Below are 17,157 nucleotides of genomic sequence, written 5' to 3' on the forward strand. Positions count from 1 at the left end.
TGATTGAATTAGAAAGGTCACAAGTGCATGCCACATTGTACTATTTGAACGACAAACTAGGGATGTGAGTGGGAAGGAGAATGAGATTTTCACATAATCTTGAAGTGTCTCCCCACAAAATACTTATTCATCGTGAAAGGGAGAAAAGTAACTTTACAGCGGACAAAACCCGGTGGACTCCATTTTAATCGAGTGAGCAAAATTAACTCCACCAGAGATGGGGCATTTCGATATCACGTTAAACCCAACAAGACACAGTGTGAAGAACTCAGCATCGCTTCTGTGACATTCTGACCAAAAATGCATAATCTGGGTCTAATCGTGAAGAAATATACACATCCACATTGAGGGATATCCTAGGAAATGAATGGCCTGTGATCTCTGAAATTGTCGAGGTCATGAAATGACAGGAATGGCCGAGGAACTAATCCAGGTGAGGGGGATGGAGAGACAGGACAGCCGGGTGCAGTGTGTGGTCCTGGACTGGATCCTTTTGCTACCGAGGACATTTGGGGACCACTGACAAAACTTGGATAGGGTGTCTGGGTGAAGGGTCATTCTTTGTAGTATTCTTGCAACTTTTCTGTGGTTTTGAAATACTTTCAAGGTGAAGGGTAAAAATGAACTTCAGGTCAATCTCAAACTTTTAAGAAATGGCTACAGGCTGGCGGTGAGCTAGCTGTGAGCACGGCAGCCCAGGAGCTGCACAGCCGGGGGAGTCTGTGCCATCGCCCACGGGCCCCGTGCCATGGACCTGCACCGCCCTGGCCACTCTGAGACGCCAGGTGCAGGCCTGGGGAAGGGGCATGGCCACCTCTGGGGAAAGGCACGGAGCCTGCCCAGATCATCCTCCCTGGGGAATGGAGCCTCGGAACCTCTGGAAAGAGACGTGGGCAGAGGCCGGATCACTGACACGTCCTACTCCAGGCCCCATGCACGGGGCCCCCGAGGCAGGACCAGAGCAGCAAACGTGGTACCTTTTCAACCCCCCGTGTCACCTGGGAAGTTCCATACAAACAGGACGGACCCCACGCCCGGAAATGCTGACGAATTGATTTGAGGTGGGGTCTGAGCGCTGGTGTGTCCTGGAATCTGCACTGACCCGCGGCTGGGATGAAGAATGCCGGCTACCTTAGGAAGATGGTCACGAGGCTCCTGTCTGTGCCAGCAAGGCCAGGGCGTCAGCACCCCTCCCTCTCAGCTCCCCTCAGAGCAATCACAACCGAATTTATGAAAACTGGTGAGAAAGTGAACGCTTGGTCTTGAAAGCCAGACCAACAACCAGAAAAGCCAAGTTCACCTCCGAACATGAATACAAAAATCTTAAACCCAAACTAAAGCAAACAAAATGGCCATCACATTATGTTTATCTCAGGAACACTGGGACGGGCGAACATTAGAATGTCAACATAAATCATCTCACCAACAGATGAAAGAAGAAAAAACATGAACAACTCAGTAGATGCAGAAAACAGTTTGACAAAATTAAACTTCTTCATGATTTTTTTAATCCTAAAAAAAGGCAAAAAAAAAAAACCCCTCCTAGCAAACCAGGCTTAGAAAAGCATCGTCTGAACCCAATACAAACTAGCTGCAAAAACAAAGCCTCAAGAATCCCACACAAAACCTCCCATAAGTCTTGTAAATGTCACACTTGATAATAAAATCTTAAAAGAATTTCCTTAAAGTTAGTAATAAAACAAAGGTTGTCCTAACGCTGCTCCAGTTCACTATGATACAGGACGATCTAGCCCTCCCATTAAGAACGATAAATAACAAGAAACAGAAAAGAGAAAGAAAGGTTTCAAAGGAAGAAATAAAACTGTCACTAGCAGCAGGTGACGTGACTTCTTTACAGAAAACTACAGAAGAATTAACAGACTAACAAGACATTCTCCGAGCTTCTGGCCCTGAGGCCCTCACACCAGGCTGGGCGGTGGCACAGCTGCAGCCTCAGGTGTGGGCCAGGGGCCAGGCCGCTCAAGCCGGATCCCCTCCCAGGCTGAGCCGTGTGGTCCGGGGACGGAACTGAGTCCCTCGGGTCTTGTCTGCAGGAGTGGGTCACAGCAGCCTCCTCTCGGTCAGTACGAGGTTTAAATGAGTTAATGTTTGTAAAAGCACTTAGAACACAGGAGAGTTCATTAAATAAAAAAAAAAATTCAAAAATCAACCGTGATCTTATATGCCAGCAACAGAGTCAGAAAATGTAACAAAATGTACATACATTGATTCATCCTCCCGACCATCTTGCAACAGCACTACTGACCCTGTTTTACAGACGAGGATGCTGGGGCTTGCGCAGAAGTTAAATTATGTCCAGGACCACAGAGCTAGGAAAGGAGGGCAAGAAAAAGGGGGGCCGGGGCGCTGGTGCACAGTCCATACTTTTCCAATCACAGTTTTTGAGGCACGCTGATGGCCCCTCAGTTTGCCTGCCTTTTTGGGAGCAGAGTGAAGGTAGGAATAGATAGCCCAGTGCCTTTGCCGGGAAGAAAAGAGCTGACAGAAGTAGGTTCAAACAAATGGAAAGATGTGTCATGTTCTTGGATAGAAAGACGATATCATAAGACAACAGCAAGGAGAGTAAAGCAGTGCGTGTGCGTGCGTGCGTGCGTGTGTGCGTGCGTGCGTGCGTGTATGTTGGTGGGAATCGGGAAGACCTTACCAGACATTAAAACAAATTTTAAAGCCTCTCTAATCAAACAGTGTAGAGTTAGAGCACGAAGAGCCTGACTAATAGAACAGAATAAACAGTTCAGAAACAGACCCGAGTGCATATGGGAATTTAGTACTACAAATCAGGAGGAAAAAACGGACTTTTTAATAGACGTTCTGGGGACAATTGCACAGCTATTTGCAAAGTGATAAAAGATGGACTCATACCCCACTCCATACAAAAGAACAAATTCCAGATGGATGGAGACCTAAATGCAAACATGAAACCATAGAACTGGTAGTAAAAAAATTGGGTGAATTCCTTTTTAACCTGAGAAGGAGGAAAATCTTTCTATCTAAGACTTGAAGTGCAAAACCTTGCAAGAAAAGATTGATAAATTAGACTTCAATTTTTTCTGGCATGGCAACAAATTATATATACTGCTGATGGAAATGCAAAATGTACAACCTATAGCAGAGGGATTTGGTAATGTCTAGGAAATTTACATATACATTCATTGCTTGATCTTGAAATCCCGTTCCTAGGAATCGATCCCAAAGATTCAGTGGCAAAAGTACAAACTGCGTATGCAAAAGGCTGAAAGCACCTTTAGGTAGAATAATGCCCCCTGCAGGCATCCTCCCCACCACCCCCCAGGTGTCCACACCTTAATCCCTGGGACCTGTGGGTAGTTACTCCACACAGAAGGGATTCTGCAGACATGATTAAGGTCAAGAGCCTTGAAATAGGGAGATTACCCTGGATTATAGGGGTGGGTCCTGGAAAGTGCGAGAGTGGGGCAGCAGAGTGGGTCAGAGGGATGAGACGGAAGGAGACAGTTGAAGCCTGGGAAGGACCTACCCGCCATGCCTGGCTCTGAAGGTGGAGGGAGGGACGTGGTGGCCGTAGAAGCTGGGGATGGTGACAGCCAGCTCGGTCCTAGGACCACCGGCAACAGCCTGAACGAGCAGGAGATGGTGGCCTTCCAGAGCCTCCAGACAGGAACGCAACCTGCCCACACCTGGACTTCAGCCCATGGAGCCCAAAGCTGTGAGATAACACACTTGTGTCGTTCCAGCCACTGGGTTTTGGCTGTTCGTTGTGGCAGCAGCAGGAGAGGAATGCACAGCCCAGGTATCCAGAGGACCAGCTGAACACATAAACTTGCACGTCCACACAAGGGAAGACCATACGCCAGGCACATGACGTTCACGTGTCCTCAACTGAAGAAAGCAAAGCACCTTCTGCATACGGAAGGGGGACACGGGTACGTGTATTGCTACCGCTGCAAAAGACAAAAGAGGACCAGCCGGAAACCTACTGTGGGGCTTCTGGGGAGAGAGGCAACAGCGTAAAGGGAGAACGACGAACACAAACTTCCCTGAACACAACTAGTAGTTCTGACTTTGAGATCATGCAAATGAGTTACGTGCTCGAAAGTCAATTAAATTTTAAGGGCTTCCCTGGTGGCGCAGTGGTTGAGAGTCCGCCTGCCGATGCAGGGGACACGGGTTCGTGCCCCGGTCCGGGAAGATCCCACGTGCCGCGGAGCAGCTGGGCCCGTGAGCCATGGCCGCTGAGCCTGCGCGTCCGGAGCCTGTGCTCCGCAGCGGGAGAGGCCACAACAGTGAGAGGCCCGCGTACCGCAAAAAAAAAAAGTACAAATGATATTTAAAGAAAGCAATCTCTAAAAATTGAAGCAAATCAACAAAACAAAGACACTGAAATGAATGAAGCTAATCTGTATTAGGTTGGTGATAGAAACACACAGAGAAGAATTTAGACTCAGTATTTTGACGGTACATTCACAGTGTAATACGGTCTAACGACAAGTAAGTCGCATTCAGCAGGCTCCTTAGCAATATCATGGACATTGCAATTTTGAAACTCTTTATAGAATAACAGGATAAAGAAAATAAGTAATTTTGTTAATAATTCTAGAAAGCACACTTTTAGTATAAAAGTTACTGAAAACGTAAATTCAAAATTAAGTAATCTTAAATTTGAATTGGAAATACCAGTACGAACCCACGATGTTTCCAAACACATGCGTTTCCTCTCTCTATCCGCTGGAAAAGTCGAGAAACAATGACCAGTCAGTAGCAATGAGCACCCTCCCCTCCCCTTAGTGCCCAGATCATGGCCTTCAAATACGATTTGACGCTAAACGAAACCAGGTAGCAGCGGCTCAGTTTGAGCTTCAGCTCGGCGCGCGAAGGCGCAAGATGCTCCCGGGAAATCCCCCTGCATCAGGAAACAAGGAAATCATCCAAGATCAGTTATCGTGAGGTCAAAACACCTAGAACGTGAAGGGCTGCCCACTGGCCAAGATGGGTCAGTGTTAGGTTCAAAAAGAATGATGACTGTAGGTGACTGAAACAGACTGAAGACACAAAAAAACCCGTCCTGTCCTACTGACACTCAGGAAAAGAGAGAGCAGGGCAAAAAAGGAAGGAAGAAAAACCTGTTCACGTTGGGAGTGACTGGGAGCCGGTTCCTCACTCTGCAATGCCCTGCCTTCCTGTGTTCAGGGTAACGACCTGACCTGAGGGAGGAGGTAGCGCTGCTTCTCAGAGCTCCAGCTACTAAACGCGGAAAGACTGATAGAAAGTTGCCATTTTGAGTATCTGTAGATAACACTGAATTCAGGCAAAGGTCACCAATGGGTGAGAGCACTGGATACGAAGCTGACGGGAGGACAAGGCAGGGACCAGGCTGCCGATCGTGCGGTGTCCCTACGTTCCCTAGGGGGGATCCCGAGACCCCAGGTGTCCTGATGTGCCGCCGTATGAAGCCCCCAGCCCCGCCCAGGAATTACTCTCCACCACAGTGACCACGACAACGCGGGAACGGTCCAATGGAGGTTTTAGAATGAACTTCCTGTTTACAGGAAACACGGGGGCAGGGGGACACGTGAAGTGACACTACAAGGATGCAGATGGGAGATGCTTCTCCGATGGAGGGCATTCCACGGGACAGGGGACTGGGGTTTGTAACAAGGCAGTGGCAGGGGAACAGAAGGGGCTCTGGGTGAAAAGGGCAACATCTCTAGTGGCAGAAGGCAGCTGAGTGGTGGGCGGGGACAGGGTGGGCTTGAGTGGGTGCTAGGGAGGATTGCAAAGGGCGCAAGGCAGCTAGCTCGTGGGGCCGATGGGCTTGCTCACTATCTAGACTGTGGTGAGGGCCTTACAGGTATACAGACGTGCATGTCTGGGTCAAAACTTAACAGACTGTACACTCTAGAAATGTCAAGTTTATTATATGCCAACTACACCTTGAGAAAGCTGTTAAAATTTTTAAAGAAATGATTTAAGAGACAACCAAATGCATAACGTGAACTCTGGATCCTGTTCTCATCAAAGCCACAGTAAAGAGACGTTTTCGGAAAATCTGGGGAAATGTGAATGTGTCCTGATTATTAGATGATATTAAGGAATGTTTATTAATTTTGTCAGGTGTGATAATGGCATTCTCATTATGAGAAAATGCATCCATAGTTTAACGTAAAGGTATCGAAGGAAGACAAGTGCATAGGATGAGAACAGGCGTGCAACCCAGATCCAGACCGAGAGACGACATTCCTACCATTCCAGAGCCTTCCCGTACAAGACCCCAGAGGGGGCCAGTGCTCTAACGCCTGGGACTTTGTACCTGTGGACTCAAATCACGAGCGTGGCTTCCCTTCCTCAACACCGTGCTTGTGAAATCTGTGCCCATTCAGTGCTGAATATGTGGGAATAAAATGACGTGTGGTCTGATACACGCAGTGGTCACCAGTGGAGAGAGGGTAGGGGGGGCACGTGGGGCAGGGGAGTACGAGGCACAAACTAAGCTACAGGATGTGTTGTACCACACGGGCAATAGAGCCAGTATTTTATAATAACTATAAATGGAGGACAACCTTTAAAGATCATGAATAACTATACTGTACACCTGTAACTTATATAACTTTGTACAGCAGCTATACTTCAAGTTAAAAAGAAAAGGTGCAAACTAATAGGCATGAAATAAATAAGATATAAGGACTTAACGTATAGCACAGTGAATATAACCACTATTTTGTAATAACTTTAAATGGAGTGTAATCTATAAAAACATTGAATCGCTATGTTGTACAACTGAAAATAATGTAGTAGTATGAACAGACGATACTTCAGTAAAATTTCTTTTAATTGAAAACAAAACCCCCAAACACTCCAGCAACAATAAAAAGTAGGACTAGATGGATCTAGATAAGAGAAGAGACGAGCCTGGGTGACGGGTGTGTGTGGGAGCTCGTCAGATCACGCTGCTTCCTTTTGGGTATGTTTAAAATGTTTTAGATTAAAAATATAAATAGGTCAGTCGTGGGACAGAAGCATGAAGCAAACGTAGTGTGGAGAGAAGTGCTATGTGTTCCCCCATCGCTTCCTCTCCTCGGACAGACAGAAGGAAGGACCCTTCCCAGACCCCCTGCGGCTGCCTGGAGCCCGCGACTGTCCTGGCGAACAGAACCCAGGGCAGAAGGAGTGTGGACGCTCCCAGGTCCGGCTCTGGAAGCACAAGACGCAGATCTTGAGTTGAGCCACGGAGGGGTGGGCATCTCCGCTCCTGTGGCCCCGCCTGGCCTGACTCCCACTCGGAAGCCCTCGGAGTTTGTGTCCTTGGCGTTCACCGTGCCCAGCTGTACTGCTGTCCGGTGACGCCAAGGACAGACTCTAGGCTTCTGTGTCCCTCTGAGCACTCGCCCGGCTCCGTCTGGCCGACTCTGAGACGCCAGGACTGGTTTCCAGGAGATCCCACAATTTTTCTCCTTGATTTTCTTTGATGCGTTTTAAAGTTCGCTTTTATTCTTTTGGTTTTCATTTCCAGGGGATTTATTTCTTCAGTTTGATGGGAGGTAGGGGCATACGGTGATTTTTTTCTACGTAAATAATTGTTCCAGCCCCATTGATTGATCAGTTCCAAATAGCTGGTTCCCACTGTCAGAATCCTGCAGAGGTTTCTGGAAACAGTTGCTTAATGAAAGTTTTGAAGATGTAGATGGAATTCGTGCCCTGATTTATGGCCAGTTTCCAAGAGCGAATTGTCTTGCAGTAGAGCACAAGCACAGTCACGAAAATCGCTAGGGTTTTACTACGGACAATAACTGTTTGGAAACTTTACCACCCGCGTCGTGCGGGTCTTTTGTCTGTTTTCTCAGCTCTTAGAACAAGGCGCTTCTGGGTGGGTGGGATTCACCGAGGCCCCTGTGACCCTCCCTCTGACGCATGAGCCCTGTGGGGCTTGCTATCTTGCTATCGTGCTTTGAGTCAGAGGCAAAGTTCTCCCTAAGGTCGACCCTCAGGATCCCCGTGACCTGCCCCCGGCTCTTCCCTACACGCCCTCACTCCAGCCATCCGGCACCCCTGCCGTCCTCACAGGTAAAGCGCATGTTCCTCTCCCAGCAACCTGAGGGTCCTTCTCCTGAGAGAGAACCTTCCTCCTTTACGGCACAGACTTTGTCTGTTTTTGCTTACCACTGTGCCCCTCGTGCCTAGAATAGTGCCTGGAACTAAACACGCTCTACAAACACTGCTGAGTAAATGCATATTCATTCATTCATTCATCTGAGAGAAAAGTTGTACCAAACAATCCTCTTAGTCTGTTCGGTAGCGAATTGTGCTATAGAATTAGAAGAAGAATCTCAACCAACAACGCCATCAAATTGGAGGAACTTACCATATATTGAACCACAACTTGAATTCTCACCCCATGATCACTTCTCCCACCCTCCAGTAAGAGCCCAGCCTAACACCCCGTTTTCCCCCATCTTCCCACACCCTAACCCCGACATCCCAGCCGCCTCCAGTCTCTGGTTCTCCTCCTCCAAACATCACCACCTCCCAAACTACCCAGAGGCAGCTCCAGCTACGGATTCCTCACTCTGCAAAGGCATCAGTCAACCGTCTTTCAGCTTTAGGCCCCAGTGTTACTCTGTGGAAACTGCAACTCTCGGCTTCAAGGAGACCATACCTGTCCCTCCACGATCCACCTGGAGATGGATGTCTTCCCGTCATAGCCGGGTCGGAACTGCAGGGTGGCTGAGCGAGGGCTGATGTTGGAAATGACCAGATTGGATGGGGCACCAGGCAGTTCTGGAGATAAATGAAAGGGGAAAGGTGGAAGTTTAAATTCTGTCACAGCTTAAGAAGGGTATCAACATATCAGCAAGTAAACAGCTCCAAAATGCCTTTATATCAGAACAGGGCTTGTTTTCACAACCACGAAGGTGAGAAGCACAGCTTTCCAGGAATGTGCTCACAGCATGACTGCCACTCCAACGGGGTGGCCCGTCAGGCTCCAGGCCACGTGCCGTGTCACTGGAGACCTGTGAATGCGGCTCCCAGATGACAAACCATGAAGGTCGGGTCACGTCTCACTCATCATCTCCCTGAACAGCAGGTGACCAGCAGACACTTGCTGAGTGAAGAAAGGATGGATGAAGGTGGTTCTTCCAGGATCCTCAAAGAACCCAAAGGACCGACCGTCCCTCCTCCCTCTGACAATGACCTTGACGCCTTCGAAAGAGGCGGGGGGAGCGTGCACCCCGTGCGTCTCCAGGCAGCTTGACGTGGCGAGGTGTGCGGGTCCTGAGCCGTAGGCTTCCTGGCTCTGGTTTCCAAGACAACTGGATTCAGGTGAGAGCGCAGAACTCTTCCCGCTCTGCCGGTGCTCGGTTGCTCTGGCAGCTAAATGAGGGGCGGGTGGGTTCTGCACGAGGCTCCCCCCTCTCAGGCTGCCTGCGGCTAAGCCTCCTTGCTGAACACAGGCGGGTTGCCCACTCCCCCCAAGGAGCCCATCCCACTCAGAAGTGAGATACTGTGAGTGCAAAATGAGAGCTCTTACGTTATCGGGCGATGCAAAAACTCTAGAGAAAGACAGCAGGATGAAATGAAAGCGAAAAAGATGCAATGCGAGCAGGAGAAAGGCCCTCGGGCCGCACCGTATCTGAGGAACAGCTTCTGAACTCGCCCGTGTTTGGGGTATTTAAGACCAGGTCTCGCACAGGGACAATAAGACCTCTTTGGCGATCAGTTCAGTATTTGCACAGGCAGCGTCGCTAGGCTCTCGAGGGTCCTTTCCACGTCACGTCTAATGAATTCGAAGAGGAAAATATTTAAATCGAAGGACAAGTGACTCTTTTGCAAATTTCTCCGCTCTCTGGATTCTTTAGCTGGTTCTTCAGTCGTTGATGGATGTAAACTTTAAGCACGGCAAATGGAACACAGCCCCCAAAGGGATCGTCATCACGTGATTTTGCTCGGCCTGCCCCAGGATGGACCCCCGGCTACAGGTGACCCGAACCATCAGGGAAGCAACAGCAGCCCCACGGCCTCCCCCGAGCCTGGGTATCAGGTTCACTCGGCACAGCCGGGCCCGTGTCCACTCCAGCGCTTCTCTGCGTCCAGGGCAGAGCTGGTCACGGTCACGCTGGGGGCGGAGGTGAGGTCAGCTCGTCCACTTCCCAGCCCCGGTTGGACGGTGTCCAAGCCGTCCAGGGAACAACCTGGTCACGCACAGGGATGTGCCCCCAGCGTTACCCCGGCTGCTGTACGTCAGCCGTGTCTATCAGATGAAATGACGTGCCGTCGTCATCTCCTCGCCACTAGTTATTAAAGCACTGACAACATTTTAAATGTGTGCTTTGGCAGCTGGCTGTTTACGCAGAATAACTGCATCTCTCTGGAAGCCAAGGACTTCTTTCTTAAGAAAGGATACGTGTATTTTGAAAATATCTTTAAAAAAACATCAGATTGCCTCAGGTGTGGTCCCCGACCAGCAGTGTGGGTGCCACCTGGGGCTTGTTCCACTGCAAGCTCTGCAGCCTCACCCCAGACCCAGGAGTCGGCCGTGCGGGAGTGGACCCAGCACCGATCAGGGGGAAGCCCACATCTGATGCTCAGGACAGCGCTAGAAGCATCACTGCCTGAGAGGGAGGGCAGTGGTGACTGCATATCAGTAGACAGGAAGCCTGGCTTCGGGACGCCGAGGGCTCCAGGCTCCCCTGATGGCCAGGAAGGTAGAAAGGGCCCCGTGGGGTCACAGCGCTCAGAGGACAGGATACACTCCCTCCTTCGCTACCACCCCACGGCTTCTCCCGAAACACAGCGCCTGTGCGGAGAGGCGGTTATTCCTCTGGGGAGTTTTAAAAACTGTATACATTTTATTTGTTTTGTATTCTCTTCGGGTCCCGTGTGGTGTGCCAGGCTTCCAAGAAAATAATTAGGTTACAAAACCCTAACTGGGCGTGGAGGGTGCTATGGGGGTAAATGCCGGTGTCAGCCCTTCCGGGCCTGATGAGCAAAGCCGTTTTGCTTTTTTCTCAAAGACCAAAACGAGGCCAACTGACCTTTTTAAAGAGCAAGAGACCTCTGGCTTTAATTACAGGACTGAACGGATGGCCCCATGACATCCTCTCACACCCACACGTATTTTGTGAATTCCTCGGAAAAACACTTTCGTTTTAAACATAAACCGTGGAGAGAAAAAGTTGAGTGCAATTTCCAAAGCTGGATGAGGGTGAACGTTTAGGAGGAGACTCTGACTTCCAGAAAGCCCCGCGAGCAGGGTCCCCTCGGCCCTGCTGTGTGTGGACAGACTCTTCACCCTTCACGCCCCTTCCTCGCTCCCCTCCCCCCCCACCCCGTGCCTTTTCCCGCCACCTACCTTCTCCTCACTCCTTCCCTCAAACACACATTTTCACTCTTTTGTTGCGTGAATGCAGTTTTGTGCTTCCTGGTCTTAAGTGTAACGTTCACTGACCCCCGGCCATCCGAGCCAGGAGCTGACACCCCTCTTTTAAAGGCCCCCAGGGACTTCTGCACAAAAGATGCCCATCAACTCCGAGCGTGAGAAGCGGCCCAGGGAAACGCGGCAGCGGGGACGCCAGGGCCCGAGCGCACTGACCTGGGGGCACCCCGGAAGAGATAGTGGACGAGGTGGCCAGGCCAGCGCCCACGGCGGTGAGGGCCGCCACGTCGATGGTGTAGGTGGTGAGAGAGGACAGCCCCTGGATCTTATACTCGTGCGTTGAGCTGTTGAGAGTGAGCTGCAGCCGCGAGTCGCTCTTCCCGTACACCTCCCAGGAGATCTGGTAGCCTGGAAAGCAAGCGAGGGCACAGGGTTAGTCCCGGGGTCCCGGGGACAGAGGCTGGGCCACCCGTTTATCTCGGAGAATCTGAGCAGGAGCAGGGAGCTCAGCCGGGCCCACTGAAGTCCACTGCGAGTCCACAGCCCCTGGAAACGAGAGCCCGGGCGGGGCCCCTCCATCCGGCCGCTGGACCACAGGGGCGGCAGGAGGACGGGGCTGGGATCTCTGCGAGCTCGGTCCCTGGAGCACGGATGGAGGGGGCTGAGGGCTGGCTGGCAGCCTGCGGTGCTCGGTGCCACCTTCTCTTGTCAAATGATAGACCTGCTTCGTCCGTATTTCCATCTTCAGAAGCTGATACTTTCATTACACGGTACCCTAATCAGCAGCTTGCTCCTGGCTTGCAACTAATTTGTGGCAACACTGCCACTTTTCCCTTTACAAAATGGTTGAGAAAACACTTTTTGCCTTAAAGTTTCTCTCCCCCAGGGCACGAGTGTCGCTTCCAGCTCTGCCTTCCCCTTCGAGCCTGTTTTCCGAGCGACATCTGATCTCCTCTGTACTCGGATCGTCCGGCGGGGCCTCGTGATCACAAGTGATTCAGCCATTGCAGTTTGGGGCTCAGAGAAAAAAGACCCTGCCAGCCCCTGGGTCAGCCCCCTTGGAGGGGGCTTCTGTGATTAGAGAACATTTAAGAGTGTCTCCTAAAGAGGGAGGTGGAGATGGAGGGCGCTCCCGGGGCCAAAGGCAGAGCGTTGAAAACGCCTGTTCTTCCGTCTTCCCGGCCGATAAACTGGGGAGACAGAGGCACTGGGAGGCGTCTTCTCGTTCCTCTCCCTCTGATGAAAGCAATAAACAGAGTGAGAAACTCACACTCGCAGGTAAACAAGAATTTAGAGGAGAGCGTCCTGGGACCTCAATGTTTTGAAAACAATAAAATTTTAATGTCAGAAGCCGCTGCCCATCTGCTGCCCCACAGCCTGGCGACCTCTGTGTGCCGGGGGGCTCCTGTGCTGGGGTGGGGCGGACGGGGCACCCGGCAGTGGAGGAAGCAGGGGGCCCTGCCACACGTCGGAAGCCCCTAGCTGCGCTCCTGGCCCGCGGGGACCACTAGGCCCGCGGCTCCAGCTGCCTCTCGGGGGGCCAACCGCTCACCATCTCCCGACTCTGGACCTTAGAACCTCCCTCCTCCCGGGGACCGTCCTGACCTCTGGCTTCCTGCATTCTCAGTGGGCCGGCACGAACACCACGATGCCCTAAAATCAACCCGCTCTGTCTTTTTGGCCAGTTCAGATTTTTGGAACTGATTGTACAATTAAAGAAAGAGAAACCTTCAGGGCAGGGAGGATTAATAACTTCAAATCCACAGAGTATTTATGATGTCCCTGTGATGCTCTGAGCACTTCACCTGCATTAATTCACTCAAGCTCGTGCCAGAGCCCTGAGGCTGGAGCCATCACGACCCCTACCTTACAAAGGAGGAAGCCAGTGCCACCAGAGGTTCCTGAACTGGCTGGAAACGGCCCAGGCTCTTCACCCTCCACGGAGCCTCCTTCCACACAACCTGCCCTCGGAAGTCTTGACGTGCACAGGTAAACCTGGAAACCAGTCCCGGCCTTGGTGGGTTAGCCTGATAAATCTCTACATGGAGTGACGACACTCGGGGTCTTCCCTGAACGCACAGGAGAAGAAGGCTGTCGCTATGTTGTCATAAACGTTTGCCGTTATGTATGTTGTTAATGTCACGACCTTGTCTGTCGGACAATTTTATTTGTTTAAAAGCTGTTCTTCATCAAAATTTCCTAAAATACAGCCTTTTGTTCTGCACGGCAACCTGGAGCCCAAGCACGGCAATTACAACACCTTTAGCAGAAGAGAATTACTAGGATCTCCTGGCATCAAAACTGACACTCCAGTGTGCTGCCGTCGTGGCTACAAACAGCACCAAACGGACGACTGAAGACGCCCGTGTGCTCAGGAAAGGGTGTGACAAACACCAGCAGAGAGAGGGAGCTGGCCTGGAGGCCGCGCACAGAGGGACCAAGAAGGGGCGTGTGGTGGGCAAGGCCCCGAGCGGGCCGTCCTGGCCGTGAGTGTCCCTCTGGCTCCGGTGCAGGAACGGGGGGCCCCCAGCCAGGGGCCGGGCCTCCAGCTGGCACCCTACCTGCTCCAAACAGCTGCCCAACTGAGACTAGCGACCGGAGGAGCTTCAGAACTAATTCTGCGTGGATCCGGCGTGAACTCTCTGCGAGAGGGCAGTGCATCCAATCCCAGGCTGTCTGCCAGCATCCCGGCCCTCACAGACCAGAGCCGACGCAGGGAGACAGGAGGACGCTGGAATTTACAGGGAGCGCTCGTGGGCGATTCGCGCGCGCGCCCGGCGGCCCTGCCGCTCGCCTCTCCTTCCAGCAGCACAGGGAAGCTCCCGGCACCCCGTTTCCTGAGGGCCGTCTGCACACAGAGCGGCCCGCACGCGGGACCGACGTCATGCCGCCCGGCAGCTGCTCTAACAGCCTCAGGCACTGATGGAGCGGCTTCAGAGGGATGGTCACTGGTCCCCTGCGGACGTTTCCTGAAAGGGGCTTCTGGAGGCCAGGTCTGCCCACAAACACGGTTTTTCTTTTGCTGTACTTGGTAAAATTCTCTCCCTCCAGCCTGGAAAAGGCCTCTGGGGTGCTGCCGGTGTGCCCCACGGGAAACCCAGTCAACCTGGGGAGCGCCGCCCTGCGTGTCCGGGCAGAGCGTCCAGGGCAGGGAGAGCCCCACGGAGGGCAGGGGTCCCTGGCAGGTGACCACCGCCGGGCTCCCCCCTCTGGGGAGGCCCTCTTCCCCCACAGCCCATCGTACAGGGTGGGCGGGAAAGGCGACGGCACAGGCCAGACGTGGTGGGACAAGGCGGCCCCGAGAGAGGAGAGCGACCCAGACCCTCGGAGCTGCCACCGTGTACTCGCTCCCAGCCCAGGGGCAGGGCGAGCCAGCTCTGAACAGCCCGCGCCGCGAAGGCCAAGTTCCACAATAAACAGTAGCCGCTGCCTGTAACTACAGGTATTTGTTTAATAAAACACGAACTTGGGCTCAATAAGCTCCATTAGCTGGTGTGACGGGCGACCATCCATCGGGAGTGCTGGTGCCCGCCGCTCAGCCTGGGGATGTCGGCTCCCCTCGGGTGATGACGCCCGGGGGTCTCCTTCAAGACTGGAAACTGGAGGGGAGACCTCGGTGCTCCCAAAGGGCAGGGTGGGGCTGAGGGTGTGTCTGTAAGGGGGCAAGGCCTGCCTGCCTGCCTGCCTGGGGAGTGCGTCCACCAAGGGGTCCTGGCCAGATTTCTGAAACGCAGCACACTTAGGTGAACCCTGAAGGCTGAGCTGACGGAGGTGAATGGTCCGCCTCTCCCCACCTCAGCCCCCTCTGAAATCAGCAGTAGGTACGGCTCTAATTCGCTCTAATTCAGCCACAGATGGTCCCCGAGGGGCCTGAGCTAGAAGGCCTTTTTCTTCCAGGTGGTAGAGTCTCCTGCTAAGCATTTGCTTCTGGGTTTGCCTTCCCTCTCACTCGTCTGTTTTTCCTCCCTTTGTGTACCTTAAAGTGACATCCTGCTGTCTGCAACCTCCCTCCTCCGTCCCTGCACCCGCCTGGTTTAATTCCTTCCGTTCCTGGCCACCAGAGGGCTTCTTCATTACATACTCAGCACTGCAGTCCTCTACTAAGAAGACCTCAGAAAGTGCAACAGATTGGGGTTTTGAGGTCCAGTTTCAACAGTGACTTTTCCCCATTCCTGGACTTAACATTATTTAAAGTGGGTATTTCAAAACATCAGCTTCTTGAGGGCAGAACTAGATTCGTAAATTTATTTTATTTAACAGTGAGGGTTAGAGGCGGCATCAGTTCTCAGGTACCATCTGGACCCGAGGACTCCACTCTGTGAGGGGGTCGGGTGGAGTCCAGGTGAGTAGAGGGCACCCAGCAGGTAAGCAGTGGGCGGAGCTGACGCTGGGAGGTTTCCTAAGTAACGGGAGAGAAAGGGGGAGTTTCGTGTAGGAACACGGTCCCCCAGGGCACTGCAGCGAGAGTGGTGCCCGCCCTCCGCCCGTGTCTGTGGGCCTCCGCAGCCCTCCAGCTCGAGCAAATCACAATTCAGGATCAGGGCACGCCGCACTCCTTTGGATGCACCCTGTCTTTGCAAAGCTGAGTTTTTGGTGGTTGCTGTGATAAGGACACAGGAACAATGTGAAAACCGACGTGGAACAGGAGATTCGGCAGGCAGGTCCACTCTGATTCCAAGTTGGAGAAGCTGGGCAGTACCTGGGGGCACACACGTCCCATCAGGAACTAACTGATTATTTGAGAAGGAAATGCAAATATTCTTTTCTTTCAATTAATGTGTCTTCTCTTTTCAAACAGCTATTAAGGTGCTAGGATAGACATACTTACTAAGTTGTGTGCACCTGACCACCTGGCAAGCAGAACTGCCGGGTGTTTCTCTGGCCTGCGGCGTGGCGAGGGACCCAGCGAGTCACCGAGAGCAAGGACCCGAGACAGGGACGCTCTGGGCTGGGGTGAGCAGCGCGGGTCGAGCCCGCGTCCAGGCGTTGATGACGTGGAGGAGAGGACGTGGCCTCCCTGTCCTGGCTTGGCCACCTGCTGGCCGCGTGACCCTGGGACATTATCGCCCAAGGTCTCAGACGGGGTTAGGAGACGCACCTTGCCTGGTCGTTCGGAAAGTAAACAAGAGCCGGAACGCTAAGGGGGCCTGCACGCGGGAGGTGCCCACAGGTGGTGCTGCCACCCAGGACACAGGGCGGGAGGAAGGGGACCCTGACCCTGTGGCCAGGCCGGGGACAGCCGATCGCCCCTGGTCCACACGGCTCACTCCCGGACAGTTTTCTTGACCACGCAGCCGGCGTGAGTACGCTTCCTGGGCCACAGGGCTCAAGAGGGACCCCAGGGGCTTCGGTGGTCGGCTGGACCACCTGGCCAGTCACTGAGTGGCGGGCACAGCTCCGGCTCCCGAGGGGTCACCAGCGGACAGACGTGAGGTCCCCAGGAAGGGCTGCCAGAGCGGTGGGGCCTGCGCTGTGAGAACGCTTCGTGGCTGGCGGGACGTTTCAAGTGCTGTCTACTGAATGGAAAGGGCCGCCCAGGGCAGACCAGGCCAGGCAGCCCCGTGAGGGTGTTTCGATGCCCGTGTGTGGGGCGGGGGGAAGGGGTGTGCGAGGGGAGCCCTGAACCTGCTGGAACGCGGTCCTCCCCAGCTTCCCCTGAGGCCGAAGCCCATGGGGATTTTATCAAGTCTGCAATTCTTTTCCCCCAAACTAGGATTTAAACTCAGCTTTAACCTGAAAGATTTTTCAGAAACCTCTTCTACAACATAAAATCATTAAAAGCCCATCAA

General features: G+C 52.8%; 1 protein-coding gene across 1 annotated transcript in view; it reads right to left on the reverse strand.

Annotated features, from left to right (window-relative positions):
* The window catches only part of SDK1 (sidekick cell adhesion molecule 1), a 536,415-nt gene that overhangs the window by 137,775 nt on the left and 381,483 nt on the right, over positions 1-17,157 (reverse strand). Inside the window, exons 21-22 of the mRNA XM_024763505.1 lie at positions 11,585-11,776; positions 8,651-8,772 (exon numbers count right to left, since the gene is read on the reverse strand). Of these exons, the coding sequence (XP_024619273.1) occupies positions 8,651-8,772; positions 11,585-11,776 (314 nt within the window). The remainder of the gene's footprint in view (positions 1-8,650; positions 8,773-11,584; positions 11,777-17,157) is intronic.

Source organism: Neophocaena asiaeorientalis, unplaced genomic scaffold (genome assembly GCF_003031525.2).
Source record: "Neophocaena asiaeorientalis asiaeorientalis breed wild unplaced genomic scaffold, Neophocaena_asiaeorientalis_V1.1 scaffold223, whole genome shotgun sequence".
Taxonomy (NCBI): domain Eukaryota; kingdom Metazoa; phylum Chordata; class Mammalia; order Artiodactyla; family Phocoenidae; genus Neophocaena; species Neophocaena asiaeorientalis.